We start from the raw sequence: 22594 nt of genomic DNA, 5'->3' as shown, positions 1-22594 counted from the left end.
TTGGGACAATTTGTTTTATGGGAAGGATGTATGAGAAATGGAGGTCATTTAAAGGTGAAATTTTGAGGGTACAGAATCGTTATGTTCCTGTTAGGTTGAAAGGAAAGGTTAAAAGTTTGAGAGCCATGGTTTTCAGGGGATATTGGAAACTTGGTTTGGAAAAAGAGAGAGGTCTACAATAAATATAGGCAGCATGGAGTAAATGATGTGCTCGAGGATCTTAAAAAAGAAATTAGAAAAGCTGAAAGAAGGTATGAGGTTGCTTTGGCAAGTAAGGTGAAAATAAATCCAAATGGTTTCTACAGTTATATTAATAGCAAAAGGATAGTGAGGGATAAAATTGGTCCCTTAGAGAATCAGAGTGGACAGCTATGTGTGGAGCCAGAAGAGATGGGGGAGATTTTGAACAATTTCTTTTCTTCGGTATTCACTAAGGAGAAGGATATTGGATTGTGTAAGGTAAGGGAAACAAGTAGGGAAGTTATGGAAACTATGATGATTAAAGAAGAGGAAATACTGGCGCTTTTAAGGAATATAAAAGTAGATAAGTCTCCGGGTCCTGACAGGATATTCCCTAGGACCTCGAGGGAAGTTAGTGTAGAAATAGCAGGGGCTCTGGCAGAAATATTTCAAATGTCATTAGAAAAGGGGATGGTGCCAGAGGATTGGCGTATTGCTCATGTGGCTCCATTGTTTAAAAAGAGTTCTAAGAGTAAACCTAGCAATTTATAGGCCTTTAAGTTTGATGTCAGTGGTGGGTAAATTAATGGAAAGTATTCTTAGAGATGGTATACATAATTATCTGGATAGACAGGGTCTGATTAGGAACAGTCAACATGGATTTGTGCGTGGAAGGTCATGTTTGACAAATCTTATTGAATTTTTGAAGAGGTTACTAGGAAAATTGACAAGGGTAAAGCAGTGGATGTTGTCTATATGGATTTCAGTAAGGCCTTTGACAAGGTTCCACACAGAAGGTCAGTTAGGAAGGTTCAATCGTTGGGTATTAATATTGAAGTAGTAAAATGGATTCAACAGTGGCTGGATGGGAGATGCCAGATAGTAGTGGTGGATAACTGTTTGTCAGATTGGAGGCCGGTGACTAGTGGTGTGCCTCAGGGATCTGTACTGGGTTCAATGTTCTTTGTCATATACATTAATGATCTGGATGATGGGGTGGTAAATTGGATTAGTAAGTATGCAGATGATACTGAGATAGGTGGCGTTGTGGATAATGAAGTAGGTTTTCAAAGCTTGCAGAGAGATTTAGGCCAGTTAGAAGAGTGGGCTGAAAGATGGCAGATGGAGTTTAATGCTGATAAGCATGAGGTGCTACATTTTGGTAGGACTAATCAAAATAGGACATACATGGTAAATGGTAGGGCATTGAAGAATGCAGTAGAACAGAGTGATCTAGGAATAATGGTGCATAGTTCTCTGAAGGTGGAATCTCATGTGGATAGGGTGGTGAAGAAAGCATTTGGTATGCTGGCCTTTATAAATCAGAGCATTGAGTATAGGAGTTGGGATGTAATGTTAAAATTGTACAAGGCATTGGTGAGACCAAATTTGGAGTATTGTGTACAGTTCTGGACACTGAATTATAGGAAAAATGTCAACAAAATAGAGAGAGTTCAGAGGAGATTCACTAGAATGTTACCTGGGTTTCAGCACCCAAGTTACAGAGAAAGGTTGAATAAGTTAGGTCTTTATTCTTTGGAGCATAGAAGGTTGAGAGGGGACTTGTTAGAGGTATTTAAAATTATGAGGGGGATAGATAGAGTTGACGTGGATAGGCTTTTTCCCCCATTGAGAGTAGGGGAGATTCAAACAAGAGGACATGAGTTGAGAGTTAGGGGGCAAAAGTTTAGGGGTAACACCAGAGGGAACTTCTTTACTCAGAGAGTGGTAGCTGTGTGGAACGAGCTTCCAGTAGAAGTGGTAGAGGCAGGTTCGGTATTGTCATTTAAAGTAAAATTGGATAGGTATATGGACAGGAAAGGAATGGAGGGTTATGGGCTGAGTGCAGGCCGGTAGGACTAGGTGAGAGTAAGTGTTAGGCATGGACTAGAAGGGCCGCGATGGCCTGTTTCCGTGCTGTAATTGTTATATGTTATAATTTTGAATGTTGACATTGTTCTAACTCAAATAATCGCAGAATTATATTACCCCCACAAAACTGTGTTCAGAGATTTCCTCTGCTTTATTTTAATAGAGTTTAAATGGATCTGTGGTCCTGACGTATTGAAATTGTTTGTTGTTTCTTTACTGGCTCCGGGCTGTGACCATCAGACGTGTTGAATTCTAAAATAATTCAACTAAAATGTGCAATATTTCTGCAATGTCAATGGGTGACAGCTCCAGTGAGAGTGCACCCACGAATTGCACCGGACCTTTACTGTTAACAACTCAGTTCCACCAAAATATTATTCAGTGTAAGCTAGTTAAAATTCTTGCAGTTTTTGTTCAGAATTCAGGAAGGGTGGTAGGTTTCTTCTCTAACCATCAAACAAACATGACTCCTGCCTCATACATTATCGGGCTTTGAAGACATGGGGAGTACTGGAATGGAGACAAAGTGCCAAAAAAAAAAATCAGCTTGCATGCTTCCCTTACAAGTGAGCACCAGATTGTGAACCTGGGTCAATAATTCGCATGTGGGAAGGAGAAAAAAAATCCAGGAATTACTCCAACTGGGTCATGTACATTTCTCAGCATACATCCTACACACATCTCTCTCAGAGAGAAACAAGCAGAGCAAAAAGAAAAAGTCTGTTCTAGGGTGAAGTAATCAAAAGCTTAAAATGAGCAAGAAAAAGATTAGCTACGTTTTAACACTTTGTAATGCAACACACAGGCCTAACAAATCCCAGTTTGTATGATTCTGCTGTTCAAACTTTGTATCAGCCCTTTTAAGATTTTTCCAAAAATATGTAAAATAACTAACATCTTAGATTTAAGCTCAACTAATTTTGGTGTATATGGTAGAACAGAAAGCAGGACTCCTATCCAAATCCACAAAGCTTACCTTCCAGTAATCTCCATCCCAGCACCTTCAATATAGGGCAAAACAGAGTGGAGTACTCAAGGAAGCCTGTGCCTTCACCAGATTATTTTCACTACCTTTCTTACTATAATATTACTCACACTGTAGTAGACCTAGTCTACAAGAAAAGCTGTTCAGCATGCATCACTTCCACTCCAGAACTAAAGTTACAAGTCCCTGCAAGAACAAGTTTCCTTCTACATAAAACAATGCAAGTCTACTTCAAAAGGAGTCTGCACTGTCTTTCAATGCTCACTCCTGAAAATGTTTATTTGGCTCCTGAAGAAAATGTTGCTTTTAAAATTCTAAGGGACTTTGTTCAGATTCCCAAACATTTGGAGGAAGCTTTTGATCATTTCTGGCTCCAGACAATTGTAACAAAAATTATTTTTCTTGTTTACACAATTCATCATGAAAAGCTACCTGTACTAAAAGTTTTACTTATGCAGCCTCTTGCAAAATGAAGGCACTTCACCACCATAAGTACATTTATAGTTCCTCAACATTAAGTAGAGCAAACAACTTACAGATGAGAAGGTAACAATATAGTTTGTTTTCAGATATTGGTGAAAGGATACACTGACTAGAGAAACTCAGAGTATTGCCATCTTTACTTGAAATTTTGCTATGTAATCTTATTCCCATCCGCAAATGAAGGCAAGGCCTTGCTTTTACATCTCAGTTCTGGTATCTTTTCCCTTGAGAGAGGGGACAGTATAGATCTACTTCACTAAAAATGCAATAGGGGTATCACAATCTCAAAAGAATGGGCAAACCACTTCAGAGCGAGATGAGCAGAAACGTGTTCAGTGTGGTGGACCTTTGAAACTTCTTAAACCAAATTAATGTACATTAATTTCATAACTGAATGACAGATCTCCAGTCCACCCAGATCCCTAGATTCGTACAATGTCTGATGTTGAGGTCAAAAATTGGCCATAATCTTGTTTAATAGCAATGCAGGCTCAAGTTTCCCCGACCAGGCTAGTTCTATTTATCACTATATTATACCTATCAGAAAAATAACAATTCTGACATCAAATCTCAAAGGTTCAATGGATAGTACTGAATAATATCCCAGGTTATTTGCAAATTGACCTAGTTGACCTAATTTGCAAATTGACAAGATAGAGGCAGGAAATATGTTCCAGATGCTGGGAGAGTCCAGTACCAGAGGGCATGGTTTGAGAATAAGGGGTAGGTCATTTAGGACAGAGTTAAGGAAAAACTTCTTCTCCCAGAGAGTTGTGGGGGTCTGGAATGCACTGCCTCGGAAGGTAGTGGAGGCCAATTCTCTGGATGCTTTCAAGAAGGAGCTAGATAGGTATCTTATGGATAGGGGAATCAAGGGATATGGGGACAAGGCAGGAACCGGGTATTGATAGGAATTGATCAGCCATGATCTCAAAATGGCGGTGCAGACTTCTGCACCTATTGTCTATTATGTATGCACCATTATTATTACCTTTAATTGATATTCATCTACCTTTCAAAGTACCATAACATTGTGCCAGCTCAGTGTTCCCTTCTCATCATGTTTTGGTACAGTAGATTGAGTCTATTTTACTAGACCTGGCATCTCCATTAGAAACTTTCATTTAATAGGTGCACCTCCACTCCAGGGTAAATATGACACTTGTTAAACAAATCTGCATTCTATCACTTGACTACAGAGTTACCGGGAAGCAGGAACACACACCCCTGCACCAATTAAGAACTGCTGCCAGGAGCAACAAGTGGAGGAGAAACTGACTTTCATTTACTGCTCTTCCTAGCTGCAGGAAACAAACCAAATTCCCCTTCTAATACGTGATCGATCACAAATAATTCATGCCAAAAACAAAAAGGTAATTATTTGACTTGAGGGGGATGAAACAGAGGAATTTAAGAATAGAATTCCACAGTTTGTTGACCAGATGGCATTACAATGATGGGGCACAAGGAGCTGAACTAGGGGCCAAACTGACTGTGCAAAGAGGGAGAGTGAAGAGGGGGAAAACTTATGAATAAAGAAAGACAAGGTCAACAAAAAAATATTAACCAACAAACCTGAGCAAAGTCAGCAATCAAAGATGACCAGGACTAGGAATACTATTTCCACAACATTTGCCCAAACTCCATGTAAATATTTTACTGAAGAATTTATAGATCCCCATACCATATTGGCAGATATCAAAACAGACAAAAACCTTTTAGAAGCATGCACCCATCATTGGTTTCCTACCAACCAAAAGCAATCTTCTGAACTTTTGACCCAGGTACTGCACATTAATTTCATCGTAAACTAAATGACAGATCTCCAGATATTGTAGGAATCTAGGGATATGAATAATGTTAACTTTTCCCTCTCTAACTACAGGAGTCAGATGCATCGGTATTACAGTAGTGTAAAGGGAATTAGAGGCATGAGAGAGAAACTGGCCAGAGTTGATGGGGGGCGTGGGGAGAACAGTGATGACAGAACAGCAATGAGCGCAATTTGAAAGGCACAGGATAGATACACCATAAAGTACTAGCATTCTAAAGAGGATGACACAATGTAGCTGACAAGGGAAATCAAAGACAGCATAAAAGCAAAGAGAGGGCACATAATATTCTGAAAAGTGTGGGGGGCAGAAGTGATTAGGAATGCTATTACTAAGGAACTGGTGCTTGGGAAGCTGAAAGTTCTGAAGGTTGATAAGTCACCTAGACCAGATGAACTATTCCTCAGGCTTCTGAAAAAGGTAGCTGAAGAGATTGTGGAGGCATTAGTGTTCCTTCAAGAATCACTAGATCAGTGGTTCCCAACCTTTTCTGTGCCCCACACCCCTAGGAAATGTTTGATTAATGTTCGCACCACCTACAAAAGTAATATCACATTTGAAGATGAAGTCTAATTTCTAATTTTTGAACCACAAATTGAACCACATACAATACTATGGGTGAACAAATTGAACTTAAAAAAATAAGCTTTTAACTCAGTGCATAAATGCAAATATAAATTGAGCAATTAGATTCTAATTTATTCAGAAAAAAATTGTAAACAGTAAAATCAATCCCAATTGTGAACATAAAATTCAATGACTTCTTTGCTCCTGCTTCTCATTCATGATTTTGTCAAAATGTGGAACTTTTTTGCTGACTGTGATCCGCAGGTCTGTCTGTGGATTCAGGCGATTCCTAGATTTTGTCTTGATTGACAAAAGAGAACTGAATCCAGATTCACACAAGTATGTTGTTGCAAATGGAATGAGGACACAGAGTGCTTTTCCACCAAGTCCTGGGAACATATCCAGTGCTGCACACCAAAACTCCTCCAAGGTCTTGCTTTCAAATTGCATTTCAAGAGCTCGATTTGTCTGCAAATCAATAAGATCTTCCTTCAGCTCTTCATCCAACATTTTCTCCAAATTGTAGGAATATGGATTCATGATCCATTCTTCTGAAATCTTCAGGTCTCTAGCAGCAAAATATCCATCAAACGATTCTGACAGCATTTCCAAATGAGCCACAATTTCTTCACGCACAGTAGGAGTTATGAATCCAGCATTATCGGCCATCTCTTCTAGTGAAGAAAAAATTTGAGAGACTGCCTCTTTCCATCCTTCAATGCCAAAGACATAACTTTTCTTTGAAGGCATTCAATTTTTCACAAGCCTTCAATATGCTTATCGCTTTTTCTTGAAGAGAAGCACTCAGGTCATTCATACAAGTGAAAATGTCAGCTAAGTAAGACAGCATTTGGGCGAATTCCTGTGATTCCATTGCCCCAACCAGATCACATTCACGCTCCTCCAGAAAAACTTTGATTTCTTCCCGCAGTTCAAAGAAGCGGGTTAAAACTTGTCCTCGTGACAACCAACGGACTTCTGTGTGGAAAAGCAAAACTGAATGCTCACTTCCCAGATCCTCACAAAATGATCTGAAGATGCGATGATCCAGTTGATGATCTTCACACAAGTATCAAGGACTTTCTTCAAATTTGGAGGTAATGTTGTTGATGCCAAAGCATGACAAAGAAGAAAACAATGGGTAACTTGCAAGTCTGGAGTCTCCTTTTTCATCAATGCAGAAAAGCCAGATTTATTTCCAAGCATTGCAGGTGCCTGTCAGTGCACACAGAACCAATGACTTTGATATCTAAATCATGTTTGGCAAATAAGTCTTTCACCAGCTGCATCACATCCTTTGCAGATCTGTTTGTTTTTAGATCTTTACAAAACAGGAAATCTTCCTTCACAGCACCATCATTGACATACCTCACTAATGTGATGAGTTGACTACAACTGGAGACATCAGTTGACTGATCCAACTGAATAGAGCTTTTAAGAGGACTAGCTCTGACATCTGAGATGACTTGGTCCAAAATATCTTCACTCAAATCACTGATTCTGTTGTGAATGACATCTTTTGATGGGGGCACCTGTTTAAATTTTTTTCTTGCTTCTTTGCCCAGGATAATTGTTGCCATTTCCAGTGCACGTGGCTTGATGACATCTTCCGCAATTGTGTGAGGCTTCTTGGATTTGGCCACTTTATATGCCACTTGTTATGATACAAGTAGTAGTGGATTTTCAACAGAAACAAAACCTAATTTTGGAAGAGATCCTTCTGAATCAACACGAGCCCTTTTGATTTTCAATGACCCAGCATCGTGTCCTTCAACATCAGCTCCGCCATGCTTGTTCTTGAAGTGCTCTTATAACCATATAACAATTACAACACGGAAACAGGCCATCTCGGCCCTTCTAGTCCATGCTGAACACTTACTCTCACCTAGTACCACTGACCTGCACATAACCCTCCATTCCTGTCCTGTCCATATACCTGTCCAATTTTACTTTAAATGACAATACCGAACCTGCCTCTACCACTTCTACTGGAAGCTCGTTCCACACAGCTACCACTCTCTGAGTAAAGAAATTCCCCCTCATGTTACCCCTAAACTTTTGCCCCCTAACTCTCAACTCATGTCCTCTTGTTTGAATCTCCCCTACACTCAATGGGGGAAAAAGCCTATCCACGTCAACTACATCTATCCCCCTCATAATTTTAAATACCTCTATCAACCCCCCCATCAACCTTCTACGCTCCAAAGAATAAAGACCTAACTTGTTCAACCTTTCCCTGTAACTTAGGTGCTGAACACCAGGTAACATTCTAGTAAATCTTCTCTGTACTCTCTCTATTTTGTTGACATCTTTCCTATAAATCGGTGACCAGAACTGTACACAATACTCCAAATTCAGCCTCACCAATGCCTTGTACAATTTTAATATTACATCCCAACTCCTATACTCAATGCTCTGATTTATAAAGGCCAGCATACCAAAAGCTTCCTTCACCACCCTATCCATATGAGATTCTACCTTCAAGGAACTATGCACCATTATTCCTAGATCACTCTGTTCTACTGCATTCTTCAATGCCCTACCATTTACCATGTATGTCCTATTTTGATTAGTCCTACCAAAATGTAGCACCTCATGCTTATCAGCATTAAACTCCATCTGCCATCTTTCAGCCCACTCTTCTAACTGGCCTAGACTCTCTGCAAGCTTTGAAAACCTACTTCATTATCCACAATGCCACCTATCTCAGTATCATCTGCATACTTACTAATCCAATTTACCACCCCATCATCCAGATCATTAATGTATATGACAAAGAACATAGGACCCAGTACAGATCCCTGAGGCACACCACTAGTCACCGGCCTCCAATCTGACAAACAGTTATCCACCACTACTATCTGGCATCTCCCATCCAGCCACTGTTGAATCCATTTTACTACTTCAATATTAATACCCAACAATTGAACCTTCCTAACTAACCTTCCGTGCGGAACCTTGTCAAAGGCCTTACTGAAGTCCATATAGACAACATCCACTGCTTTACCCTCGTCAACATTCCTCATAACCTCTTCAAAAAATTCAATAATACTTGTCAAACATGACCTTCCACGCACAAGTCCATGTTATCAGTTCCTAATCAGACCCTGTCTATCCAGATAATTATATATACATCTCTAAGAATACTTTCCATTAATTTACCCACCACTGATGTGAAACTGACAGGCCTATAATTGCTAGGTTTACTCTTAGAACCCTTTTTAAACAATGGAACAACATGAGCAATACGCCAATCCTCCGGCACTATCCCCGTTTCTAATGACATTTGAAATATTTCTGTTAGAGCCCCAGCTATATCTACACTAACTTCCCTCAAGGTCCTAGGGAATATCCTGTCAGGACCCGGAGATTTATCCACTTTTATATTCCTTAAAAGTGCCAGTATTTCTTTCACTTTAATTGTCATAGTTTCCATACCTTCCCTACTTGTTTCCCTTACCTTACACAATGCAATATCCTTCTCCTTAGTGAATACCGAAGAAATTGTTCAAAATCTCCCCCATTTCTTTCAGCTCCACACATAGTTGTCCACTCTGATTCTCTAAGGGACCAATTTTATCCCTCACTATCCTTTTGCTATTAATATAACTGTAGAAACTCTTTGGATTTATTTTCACCTTACTTGCCAAAGCAACTGGAGATATGAACTCCTATCACACGATTCAAAGTCCTCGGTGCTAACCATGATACTGACTCAACTAACACAATTCAAAATTATCAACGATTCAAGAAAAAAACCTTTTGAGAGAAAAAACCTTTGAAATGCAAAAACTTCTTTAATGCATTGAGACATATACGAATGAATGACTTCAGCTGCTTTTTATCAAAATGCGGCTTTTTTAAATTCTATAGTTGAATAATTTACCTACTGTCTGCGGGTTTGGTTTTAATGTGAAGTCGTTACTCGATGGTTGATTTGGGATGTGTAAAGATTTTGGCATTATGAGATGATATTTAACTCTGAGATGTAACCTTCTAGCTAACATTGATGAGACTCCTCAACTCTGAGGTGTAACTTCCCAGGTAACATTGATGAGAATCCTCAATGCTGACTCAGGCAGCGGGAGACTGGAGTGAGTTTACGTCTCTTTCGACTCGGGCAGTGGGAGACTAGAGTGTGCTTGGGACAAACGTTACTATCACTTCTCAAGGCACACTGGCGGCTGGCTGAGTGATGACTCGTGGCTCATCACTCAAGGACACAAGCCACTCTTTGTCACACCCCCTGAAATTCCATCTTGCACCCCCTGGGGGTGTGGGCACCCCAGGTTGGGAACCCTTGCACTAGATATTGGAATGGTTCCAGGAGACTGGAAAATTGCAAATGTCACTCCACTTTTCAAAAAGGGAGGAGGCAGAAGGAAGAAACTTATAGACCAACAACACACACAAAATGCTGGTAGAACACAGCAGACCAGGCAGCTGCCTAGTCTGCTGTGTTCTACCAGCATTTTGTGTGTGTTGTTGTTTGAATTTCCAGCATCTGCAGATTTCCTCGTGTTTGCAACTTATAGACCAGATAGCTTGGCTTCAGTGGTTGGAAAGATTTGAGTCTATTGTTAAGGCTAAGGTTTTTAGGCAGATGATGAAATAGACCAAAATCAGCATGATTTCTTTACGAGGAAAATCTTGCTTGACAGATGTTGGAATTCTTTGAGGAAATTACATGAAGACTAGATACAAAAAAGTCAGGTAGTGTACATGGATTCATCTTCCATTCAGAGGGCAGTGGGAAAGAACCTGTTCCTAAAATGTTCGATGTGTGCCTTCAGGTTCTCTATCTCCTCTTTGATGGCAGCAATGAGAAGAGAGCATGTCCTGGGTAATAAGAGTCCTTAAAAATGGAGGCTGCCTTTTTGAACACCACATTTTAAAGATGTCCTTGATGCTTGGGAGACTGAGTTTACAATTTTCAGCAGATTTTTCTGAACCTGTGCAGTAGCCCTTCCATATCAGATGGTGAAGCTACCAGTTGGAACTCTCTCCACAGTACATCTGTAGAAATTCGCAAGCATGTTTGGTGACATACCAAGTCTTCTCAAACCCCTAATGAAATATAGCTGTTGTTGAGTCTTTGATGCAATTGCAAAATTACGTTGAGTCTAGGATAGATCTTCAGAAACGCTGACATTCGGGAACTTGAAACTGCTCATCCTTTCCATCACTGGTCTCTCTGGAACTAATGTTAGTTTGTAATTGTAAATGGTAACTATTCTTTTTTGGTTTCAAATCATACTAATATTATTAGTAAATCACGACTAATAGACAAACTAAGTTATGAACTAAGTCAATGGACAGGAAGGAAAAATTATTCACAGGTTTCAGTGGATAATAGATGAACTAACCTTGCTAGAAAAATATTATTATCGCACATATTGGCAAGCACATGATGATAATTTGCATTCTGGCAGAGTTCTCAACTTAATTTATTAAACTACTTCACTTGTTGCTTCATCCTGAATTTTAAAATTAATTTTAGATTTGAACATTAAACTGATTGAAATTACAACAGGCACCAAAACTAATCGATGACAATCAAATCTTCCAGCCTGCGTAGATTTTAAATGTTTTGCTTAATGTCTTTGATCTTTCTCATTTCCTTCTTTCCTTTCAACAGATGACGCCATTGCCACCACCCTCCACCTGGCCCTAACCCACCTGGACAAAAAAGACACATACGTTCGGATGCTGTTCATAGACTTTAGTTCAGCATTCAACACAATCATCCCTCAGAACAGATTGGAAAGCTGAGCCTATTGGGCCTGAACATCTCCCTCTGCAACTGGATCCTAGACTTCCTGACTGGGAGACCTCAGTCAGTCCAGATCGGGAACAGCATCTCCAACACCATCACACTGAGCACAGGGGCTCCCCAGGGTTGCGTGCTCAGTCCACTGCTGTTCACTCTGCTGACCCACGACTGTGCTGTAACACACAGCTCAAACCATATCATCAAGTTCGCCGATGACACAACCGTGGTGGGTCTCATCAGCAAGAATGACTAGTCAGCTTACAGAGAGGAGGTGCAGCGGCTAACAGACTGGTGCAGAGCCTACAACCTGTCTCTTAATGTGAACAAAACAAAAGAGATGGTTGTTGACTTCAGGAGGGCACCAGTCCCCATTGAACATCGATGGCTCCTCGGTAGAGATCGTAAAGAGCACCAAATTTCTTGGTGTTCACCTGACGGAGAATCTCACCTGGTCCCTCAACAGCTCCACAGCAAAGAAAGCCCAGCAGCGTCTCTACTTTTTACAAAGGCTGAGGAAAGTCCATCTCCCACCCCCCCATCCTCATCACATTCTACAGGGGTTGTATTGAGACCATCTTGAGCAGCTGCATCACTACCTGGTTCGGAAATTGCACCATCTCGGATCGCAAGACCCTGCAGCAGATAGTGAGGTCAGCTGAGATCATCGGGGTCTCTCTTCCCACCATCATGAACATTTACACTACACGCTGCATCCGCAAAGGAAACAGCATTATGAAGGACCCCATACACCCCTTATACGATCTCTTCTTCCTCCTGCCGTCTGGGAAAAGGCTCCGAAGCATTTGGGCTCTCACGACCAGTCTATATAACAGTTTCTTCCCCCAAGCTATCAGACTCCTCAATACCCAAAGCCTGGACTGACACCTTGCCCTACTGCCCTGTTTATTATTTATTGTAATGCCTGCACTGTTTTGTGCACTTTATGCAGTCCAGTGTAGGTCTGTAGTCTAGTGTAGCTTTCTCTGTTTTTTTTTGTTACGTAGTTCAGTCTACTTTTTTGTACTGTGTCATGTAAACCATGGTCCTGAAAAACACAGTCTCATTTTTACTATGCACTGTACCAGCAGTTATGGTCGAAATGACAATAAAAGTTGACTTGACTTCTGTCTCTTTCCTATTAGAATGTGTCTTGAAATGTGTTTTCTCTTGTCAAAGACACATTGTTAATCCCCTCATTCATCAAAGGCCCAGATACATTATTTCATCTTTGCTGCTCAGTTTTCAATTGCATATTCAGAAATTAAGTGAGCTTTTCAAGCTAACGGGTAATAGAAAAGTTTAATGAGGAAAACCATTCCAAGGTACTTCATTTCAGCAAGATTTCGACCATTTCAAACAAGCTGTACACAATCAAATCTAAAACTCAGTGGCAAGTAAATCCAGATCCATAATAAGGCTCATTTTCCAAACTTCAGGAGCCTTACCAAAATTAACATGCAGGCAAATATGTGCCTGCAATAGCACTGACACCACTACCTATCATTAAGACAGATTACACAGTTTTTAAAATTTTCACTAAGGGTTATGAGTTTTGGGACTCCCTTAAAGATGGAATTTGAGTCTGAGTATTTTAAAGCAGAAGCAAGGTTGATGCTTAATCAGCAAAAGAGTGAAAGCTTACTGTAGATGTGCAAGATTGTGGAAAAGGGGTTAAAATTAGATCAACCATGAACTGCTGCTCTGAATTCTTATGCTGGCATGCAGAGAATAAAAAGGGAAATGGAATGAAAGGGAAATGGTAGACTGAGGATTGAGGCAACCTCAACCAAGCAGGAGGATAGGTTTTAATGCAGGACAATCTTAGAGGCAATCTTAGATCTACATTTAATGCTGTGGGTATACCAGAGTATTTTACAAGTGTAAAATGGTGCACAATACAGCTGGTTACAGCACATTACTTTGTAAAGTCCTGATGTTCAGATATGCCTCAACTATGTTCACTTTTAGGAAAGCAGAAGAGACACATCATGAACAAACATTAAAACTGGAAAACATAGCCTTTTCTAGTGCAACAGTACATGGCTGATGAGAGCTCAGGCAGCATCTAGACAATAGCAAACCATACGCAAGGCTGCTCTTTATGAATTACATTCAACATCATCATCCTCTCAGTACTAATCAACAAACTTCATAACCTGGGCCTCTGCACCTCTTCTCTGCAACTGGATCCTCGACTTCGTTACTGTGAGGTCACAGTCAGTGCAGATCAGTAATAACACTTCTCTCTGTCAGTACTGGTGCATCTCAAGACCACAAGACGTAGGAGCAGAACTAAGCCATTCGGCCCATTGAGTCTGCTCTACTATTTGGTCATGGCTATTTTATTTTCCCCCTCACCCCCATTCTCCTACCTTTGACATCCTTACTAAACAAGAACCTATCAAGAATGTGTGCTTCACCCACTGATCTACTCTCTCTACACTCTTTACTGTTTGGCTAGGCAAAGCTTAAACAGCATCTATAAACTCAATGAAGTCACCATTGCTTTTAGCAGAATCTTAGATGGCAATAAGCCTTCAGGAGTGAAATAGATCAGCTGGTTGAATTGTTTTGCAACAACCACCTCGCACTCAATATCAGCAAGACCAATAAACAAACTGAGGACCTCAGGAAAGGAAAATCAAGAAAACACATACCAATCCTTGTTGATGGGCCATTGATGGATGGGGTCAACAGTTTTAAGTCCCTGGGTGTCAAGATCGCAGGGGAACCATCTTGGGCCCAACACACTGATGTAATCATGAAGGCAGCACACTAATGGCTCTATTTCATTCAGAGTTTGAGGAGATTTGGTATGTCACCAAAGACTTGGAAAACATTCTGACTGGTTGTATCACCACTTGCTATGTCTTGCATAGTACTGCTGCCACAATGCAACAAATTCATAACGTGTCAGTGATAATAAACCTGATGCTGACAATAATAACTATTATTCTTTGGAATGCGAAAGAAAATATAAAAGTATAAAGCCAGACTCATGTTTGAAACCAATCATTGACCACAATGCAAAAGATCCAGGAGGACTGGAGGCAGATATTGTTTTGTCAAAATAACCATAAACACCCACACAAAGAAAAGAATGGACTTTAGTACTGCTGGGTCCAATAATCATAACTCAATTTATCAAGCAGGGCCTTTAAGGAGGAAGCAGACAATTGTGAACACAAAATCTGTGAGTGTAAACAGAACACTGAAATTGTTGGCAGAGTTGCTTACATAGGGTGTGAAGGAGAAAAGAGAATGTCTGCAGTGTTTATTGAAATGAGTTTATTAAAAAAAACTCCTTACAAGGCAGGATAGAGAAAAAGGTCTGCTGCAGAATATGAATATTCCAGTCACAGACTTGACACTGAGAAGCACTTATGTTCCATTAAAGTGAACTCTAATCTCCTGGTCCACTAAACACACAGCAACAAAGTAAGAGAAAAATGTGTGACTCATTGTACTATACATGAGTAAAACTGACAAAAGACTTCAAGGATTGTTGCTACTAGTAAGTGCACTGTCCATTGAATTTGGGGCAACAGACTGTACCCACTAATGTGCAAAATTCAAACATACATTAAAAAGTTTGTTACTTTCAGTTCAGTTGTTGACATGGGCCCACATGATTCAAGTACTGTACCCATTTTGAAAGTCTCAAAGTTCACAATGGATTTGATAATACAATGCTTTTAATATCAACCGTTTCACCTCAATATAAAGAGCTCAAGGTTAAACATTTCTGGTTCAGTGTGATGAGAATGAATACTTAATTTTATTTGGCCATTTTACTAATTGGTGCGTGAAGATAAACAGCAATATGCATAATAGCAACCCAAACTCTACAAATAGCCAAGGAGATTAATACTGGTGACTGAAATCTCTAACAAAGACAAACAAGGACTAGGGAAAGAAGTGGAGATGCTTCAGAATGAAGTCTACAGCAAAGTTGGAGGAACAAAGAGTCCTCCAACAAATGGAAGGCTAGATAGAATAGTACAGCACATTACAGGCCCTTCGGCCACAATGTTGTGCCAACCCTCAAACCCTGCCTCCCATATAACCCCCCACCTTAAATTCCTCCATATACCTGTCTAGTAGTCTCTTAAACTTCACTAGTGTATCTGCCTCCACCACTGACTCAGGCAGTGCATTCCACACACCAACCACTCTCTCAGTGAAAAACCTTCCTCTAATATCCCCCTTGAACTTCCCTCCCCTTACCTTAAAGCCATGTCCTCTTGTACTAAGCAATGGTGCCCTGGGGAAGAGGCGCTGGCTGTCCACTCTGTCTATTCCTCTTAATATCTTGTAGACCTCTATCATGTCTCCTCTCATCCTCCTTCTCTCCAAAGAGTAAAGCCCCAGCTCCCTTAATCTCAAATCATAATCCATACTCTCTAGACCAGGCAGCATCCTGGTAAATCTCCTCTGTACCCTGTAGATGTAATAGAAGGATTTGAAAATGAGGCTGAGAATTTTAACACCATATTTACAACCAATCAGGAATCACTCCAGGTCAACATGCACAGGATGGTGGGAGAGTGCAACAGTACAAGTTAATATCAACATTTTGAATATGCTTAAGCTTTTAGAGGGTAGGTGAGATCCAGTCAAAATGACCCAATGCTCAGATTAATTCACAACAGATTTTACTGATGAACCAGACAGAATTGAAATAGCTTTAAAATAGGAGAAAGTTAGGAATTTTCAATTTAATTGACCTATTGAATGGCAAATGAAAATGCAGGAGGGAAATTAATATTGGCATTAACTTGTATCTTGTGTTATTTTACCAATCCCAATATCCCACATGTTAGAAAGCACCATGACTTACCTTTATTAATATATTACATAGTTTGGCTGTGAGAGGGGGGTACTGCAATTGGCTCAGCAGCAGCTTTGTAAAAACAAATATCCTGTTCCCCCCGCCCAAAACAAAACTTGAATTTACTGCTGCTTGTAATAGGGAAGGCTAAGCTTCTAATTCTTAGGATAAAGGACACTTGTATCACCTAAAAGTATCCCTTGTTAAATTGACTGAATGTTTTATTGTCTTTAATGAGTGAAAGTCACTTGAATTTTTTAGCTCCCCCCCCCCCCCATTCTAAAAGTGCAAACTGAAAAGCCCTGTCTATTAATAGCCCAGCTCATACAAGTTTTAAAAATCAGGTTCTGTGGAGCTTGGAGTAGCCAAATGGACATTGATCTTTCAAACGTTGGAAGAACTCAAATTTGGTGCATTACCAACTGGAGAATTCTACAATACACAGGTTTATTAAAAACCTGTTGCAACTGTAAGCGTTTTCAAAAACTTTGCCAGAAGCTCAAGATGTGTCTTATCCACCACAAAACATCTCAATCACAATTTCCCTGTCAAACTACCTGGTGTCCACATCCAAGGCCATTCATTTTAATCAGATAATAAAACTTGATCAAAGGCATTCTGTCTCCCAATTTTTAGAACCTTCCTTTGTAATTATTACAAGCCACTGTGATAATAAATGCCCCGAGAGGATGAGATTGTAGCCTTGCTAGAGCTGTACAGCAGTTGTGCTTTTACAAAGTAGGAACTCTAGGGGGGAAATTACTCTGCATATATTTTATGAATTCCATGAAGGGAGCTTTCTGTTGCTCAGAGTACAGTCCTGAGGCCTCCTTTCAAATGACAGAACCACAAACCCAATCAAAAATCTCTTGCATATCAAGTTCAAGAATACAAGAAACAAGCATGAAAATTTGGGAGATGTTACAAAGGTCCACTCAACTCAGTGATTAATGTTTTGAGCTTTTTCCTGTCATCAAGGTCATGTCTGAAATTCTAACCTCAGCAGCACTCTCTAACACAATTCCCATACCCCACCAATTCTTTAATAACCAAAATCTATGCATTTTGAGTGAGATTCCTTTTAACTGATAAGTCATCAACCCAAAATATTTTATTTCTTACTTCACAATTGCTACTTTGAACTGCTGGGGATTTCCAGCATATTTCTGTTTTTAGTTTGGACTTCCTCGCATCTGCAGTTTTTTGCAGCATCCTTCTTTTACTGTCTTCAAGCAGTAATATGAAAAATCATCTTTTGCATTGTCAAACTTAATGTTATACAAATGTATCCAAGTGATTTAATTGAATTAGAAGGGAACCGTGGTTCAAATTAGCATTAATGTTGAACATCACCTGATGCCTTGGTACCTAAATAGAATCTCACTCAGAAATTACAGTCCAACCTTTTTCAAGAGCTTAAGGCATGGCATATAGTACAGATAATGGTGAGGAATATAATGAAAATGGGAAAAATACAGATGAGGTACATCTAAAGTTGAAGTTGTACAAGATGTTGGTGAGGCCTACATTACCATTAGAGTAATGAGGCCACATTAGAGTAATGTGTGCAGTTTTAGTCACCTACCTACAGGAAAGATGTAAACAAGGTTGAAAGAATGCTGAGAAAATTTACAAAAATGATGCCAGGTCTGGAGGCAAGATTGAATAGGTTAGGGCTATTGAAAGGAACACACAAAATGCTGGAGAACTCATCAGGCCAAGCAGCATCTATGGAAAAAAAGAACAGTTGATGTTTTGGGCTGAAACCCAACTTTGGAAGGGTTTCAGCCTGAAACGTCAACTGTGCTCTTTTCCATAGATGCAGCCTGGCCTGCTGAGCTCCTCCAGCATTTTGTGTGTGTTGCTCAGACTTCCAGCATCTGCAGATTTTCTCATTTGTGAAGATTGAGGGGAGACTTGATAGCAGTATACAAAATTATGAGGGGTATAGATAGGGTAAATACAAGCAGGCTTTTTCCACTGAAGTTGGGTGGGACAACAACCAGAGGTCATGGCCAAGGGTAAAAGATAAGAAGTTTGAGGGGAACTAGGGGAAACATTCACTCAGAGGGTCGCGACAATGTGGAATGAGCTGCCAGCACATTGGATCCATGCGAGCTTAATTTCAATGTTTAAGATAAGCTTGTACAAGTACATGGATAGTAGGGATACTGAGGGCTATGGTCCAGGCACAGATAGTAGGCAGTTTAACTGGTTTCAGCATGGAGTAGATGGGCTAAAGGACCCGTTTCTGTGTGTACTTCCCTAAGGCCCTATAAAATAAGAACAGAAAATGCTGGGAATACTCAGACCAGGATGCACCTTTGAGAAGAGAAACTGAATTAACTTCGTAGATCAAAGGCGCTGTTAGAATGCTGAAAAAATGTCAACATAAATTCTTGCAGCAGGTGCAACCTGGCCTGAGTATTCCCAGCATTTTCTGCTTTACATTGAACACAATGTTAAACCAAGACCTTTCTGGGAATTATTAAGCATTTCAAAAGTTCTACATGTAGAGAAACAGCTGTCCCATTATCACCAAACAGAACAGATCTATCATCTTTTTGTTTCTGGTCATACTTGGTAAAATTGTGTTTACTTTTAGAACTTTTTTTTTAGAAACATCTTTTGGCAAAAATGTAAAACAGCAACAAAATGCAACAGCAAATTATGATAAGCATCACTGAGTGGTTCTTAACATCTAAATTTAAATTTTACCTCCTTGATTTTAATTTCTGAGTATATTATGAGAATAAAAAGAAACATTGCATGTTTTAAGATAATGAGCTAAGTCAGCACCAACAAATTCAGCATTTGGAATGCTATAGTGTCAACACTTGCTCAAATTCCTTGAAAATATTTTACTGTAAGATTTATAGATCCCCACTCTATTCTTTACAGGTAAGTGTCAAAAAAAGTCAAGGGCCTTTCAGGAACATGCACATGGTCAGAGTTGTCCCAAATGCATATTTAAATAGTTGTGTTTTTATTGTTTGCAGTTAATGCATCCAAGGTGTCTGAATAAATCTCAAAAAATCAAATTGAGTAAATCAAGTAGCTTCCCTGACATGTGCAGACAGTATTTGTTTTGTTTCATGGCAACTAACGATGCATCTTAATGTTGCTTCTGCGAAAAATCTTCAATTTATGACAGAAATAATTTAATATTTAAAATTTCACTTTATACAACTCAGAAACATCTTGACTACTTTAATATTATACGTTAGGAATATGCAGCCTTGCTAGAATCCTGCTCTTTCCTCAGCAGGAAGAGTTGGTAAGTATTTTGATATATCAGCTTTTTCCTTACTAAAATTCTAACCCTAAAGCAAATGTTCTATTGGTAACAAAAAAAAGCAACACAACCTAACACAGAAACAAATATCAAAATAACTTAAATAGCACTTTCTTTTTTTGACAATTGCATGGACAGAAAGCAGTCACTATACACTGCCAATCTCCAAATTGAGTGTTTCAGTTCATGTGTAGGTGCTATGAAGTCCCTCAGAAAGAATGTTATCATGCACACCCAGGCCCTAGAATTCAGGGCAAAAGACTCTGAACATAAAGGTATTAATCAGTAAGGCTATTATGAAGTTTTCTGTGTCTTCCCAGTTAGAAATACTTTGTACATTGCTCAAGTCTTGCAGAACTATGTGAAACCACATAGGAAGAAAACCCATCCAAGTGTTACATTTATGTTCCCAAGCCTCAATGAGCCAAGCAACCTCCTTTGAAAATATTGACTTTGATTTCACATTCTTGCCACTGCCATTCAGTTCTAATCTAATTTTGTCAATATTTAGGCAAGTAAGCCAATAAAAAGGTACTCCAAATGCCAAAAGCTAATTGTTTATAACCTGTAGAGTAATCTGTATTTAACTATGAAGTTTATAAAAAGGGTGTGGTTCAAATCAGTGGTAACACAATTATTAAAATCAAGTACATACCTACTTAAATATATCTATGATGTAGGACAGTTCATAACATGAAATCATATGATGTGAAGTTTATTAAGAAATTAACCACAACATTACTCAGGAGGCTCTAACAATTAAACATTTATACAGTATGCCAACAAGAGCTTATGTCTTTGGGGACATAGAAGTAAATCCATTACTTTTTTTAAAACTATATTTCCACATATTCCTATTCACAGTTCACACGACTGCTCTGCACGTTATTATTACGTTTACCAGCATTTCTACAACCTACAGGCGAATTACTCACTCCATAAATAGATGTCAATGCATTCATATAATATTAACTTCATTACTCTGTAAATGTCTCTTACCCCCACTCAGGAACGTGCAACTCGTAATCCCAGTACTCGCGGGGCTTCAGGCTGTTTACCTCGGCATACACGCGTGCCCTGCTCCCGGTAGCCGGACCCGGCATGGCAGAGCCAGGGCTCAGCTCAGGGATAAAAGGGCGAAATCCCCAGCGGGATACCGCGGGGGTGGGAGACAGACCGCACCGCCACCGGACACACTCACTATTGGGAGCCAGGCCCAGCCACAACCAGCACAGCACCTCCCGGCTTAACTTCAGCAAAGGGGTCCGGGGAGCCAGCGGAAGCCTCCACCGGGGCGGGTAGGTAGGAAAGGACCGGTCAACGAGAGCGGGCCCCAACTAGGGAAGGCAGGCAACGCTGGAGCAAAAGTGCGAGGAGGCCAAGGTTAACGACGGTGAGGCCGGCGGCGGGTAGAATTGTTCGGCCGGCTGCAGAGGCAGCGGAGAGAAACCGGTCACAACCCCGGTGTGTCAGCGAGGAGACCGAGCACCAGGACTGACAGGGCCGGCCACAGCGGCTCCTGGCGGCACCCAACCACGACCGAGACACTCCACTCGCAGTGCTGCCTGGCGGCACCTGGTAAAGATGCCGGCACCAGCGGCCCGCGATGACGTCACATTGGACGCGCCTGACGGCGCTACAGACTCCGGTCAGCAGCGCTACCTAGGGTACAGCAGCTGCCTGGCGCTCAGGCTGGAGCAGGATATCCCTCTAAAAACCACCTGTTTTAACACTACACCCCTTCCTCTGTAAACCGGCAACTATATAAGATCTGACAGTAAAGAGGGTACAATTATTAAAAAGTACATAGCGAACGAGAGCACTGAAAACCAGCAGAGACCAGCCTGACTGAATGATGTCTTTCCATATCATAACGAAAATATAGGAAATACAGTTAATCAGTAGTGGCAAAGCAGGTTGAGCAAATTGTTAAAAAGATACTGGGGATCAGAATTATTTATAAATAAGTAATAAAGTACATAGGTACATTGAAAATAGGAACAGGTAAATGGGGTAGGAAATAGGCTAGTTAACCCTTAAAGTCCAAAGGGCTGAAAGCCATTCAATACAATTATAGCTGATCATCTATCTTCCCACATACCTTTTCATCTTTTATGTCTCAAGCTACATCTTTCTGAAATGTATGTGAAAACCGGTCTCTGTATACCTCTGAATGCAAATTCCACATATTTCACCACCCTGTGAAAAGATTCCTTCTCTTTATTTCAGCCTCAGTTCTCTTGCTCTGTAATCTGAGACTCTTGATTCCTTGTTCTAGAATTCCAAACCAATTGAAACATCCCCCATGTATCCAGTCTGGACAGAATTTTTCAGACTGCATCAAGATTTTTTGTTCCTTTAGAATCCCACTAATTCTCCTCAGCTCTGTTATACAGACCAAGTCAACTTAATCTCCTGTCATGTGGCAGTCCTATCATCCAAGGAGTCAGTCTGATGAACCTTCACTGCATTCCCTCCATAACAGCATAAGGAGACCAATATTTTGCTCAATCTGTCTAAGTCACTTTGAACTCCTTTTGTATCTTCTCACAATTCATAGTTTAGTGTCTTTGAAATATTACAATCCATCCCTTATCTACATCATAGTTTGAATAGCTGAAAGCCCAATCATTGATCCCCTCAGTACCTTATTTAACACTGTCACCCAAAGCAAGATCCATTAATTCTGACTCTCCTTTTAGTCTGATAATCAATTTTCAATCTATTAGTCCTAATCCTGTGCACTTTAATTTCAGATACTAATCTTTTATATGGG

The 22594-nt window shown here is 40.1% G+C and overlaps 1 protein-coding gene across 2 annotated transcripts in view; it reads right to left on the bottom strand.

Moving 5' to 3' along the window:
- Nucleotides 1-21388, bottom strand: part of csnk2a2b (casein kinase 2, alpha prime polypeptide b) — a 61529-nt gene extending 40141 nt beyond the window's left edge. For both annotated transcript variants that reach the window (XM_073069625.1, XM_073069626.1), the window contains exon 1: nt 20818-21388. In XM_073069625.1, coding sequence (XP_072925726.1) covers nt 20818-20921 — 104 coding nt within the window. In that variant the 5' untranslated portion in view covers nt 20922-21388. The remainder of the gene's footprint in view (nt 1-20817) is intronic.
- Nucleotides 21389-22594: the final 1206 nt, after the last annotated feature.

The sequence above is a fragment of the Hemitrygon akajei genome, chromosome 17, assembly GCF_048418815.1.
Source record: "Hemitrygon akajei chromosome 17, sHemAka1.3, whole genome shotgun sequence".
Taxonomy (NCBI): domain Eukaryota; kingdom Metazoa; phylum Chordata; class Chondrichthyes; order Myliobatiformes; family Dasyatidae; genus Hemitrygon; species Hemitrygon akajei.
This window is presented reverse-complemented; position numbering and strand designations above follow the sequence as displayed.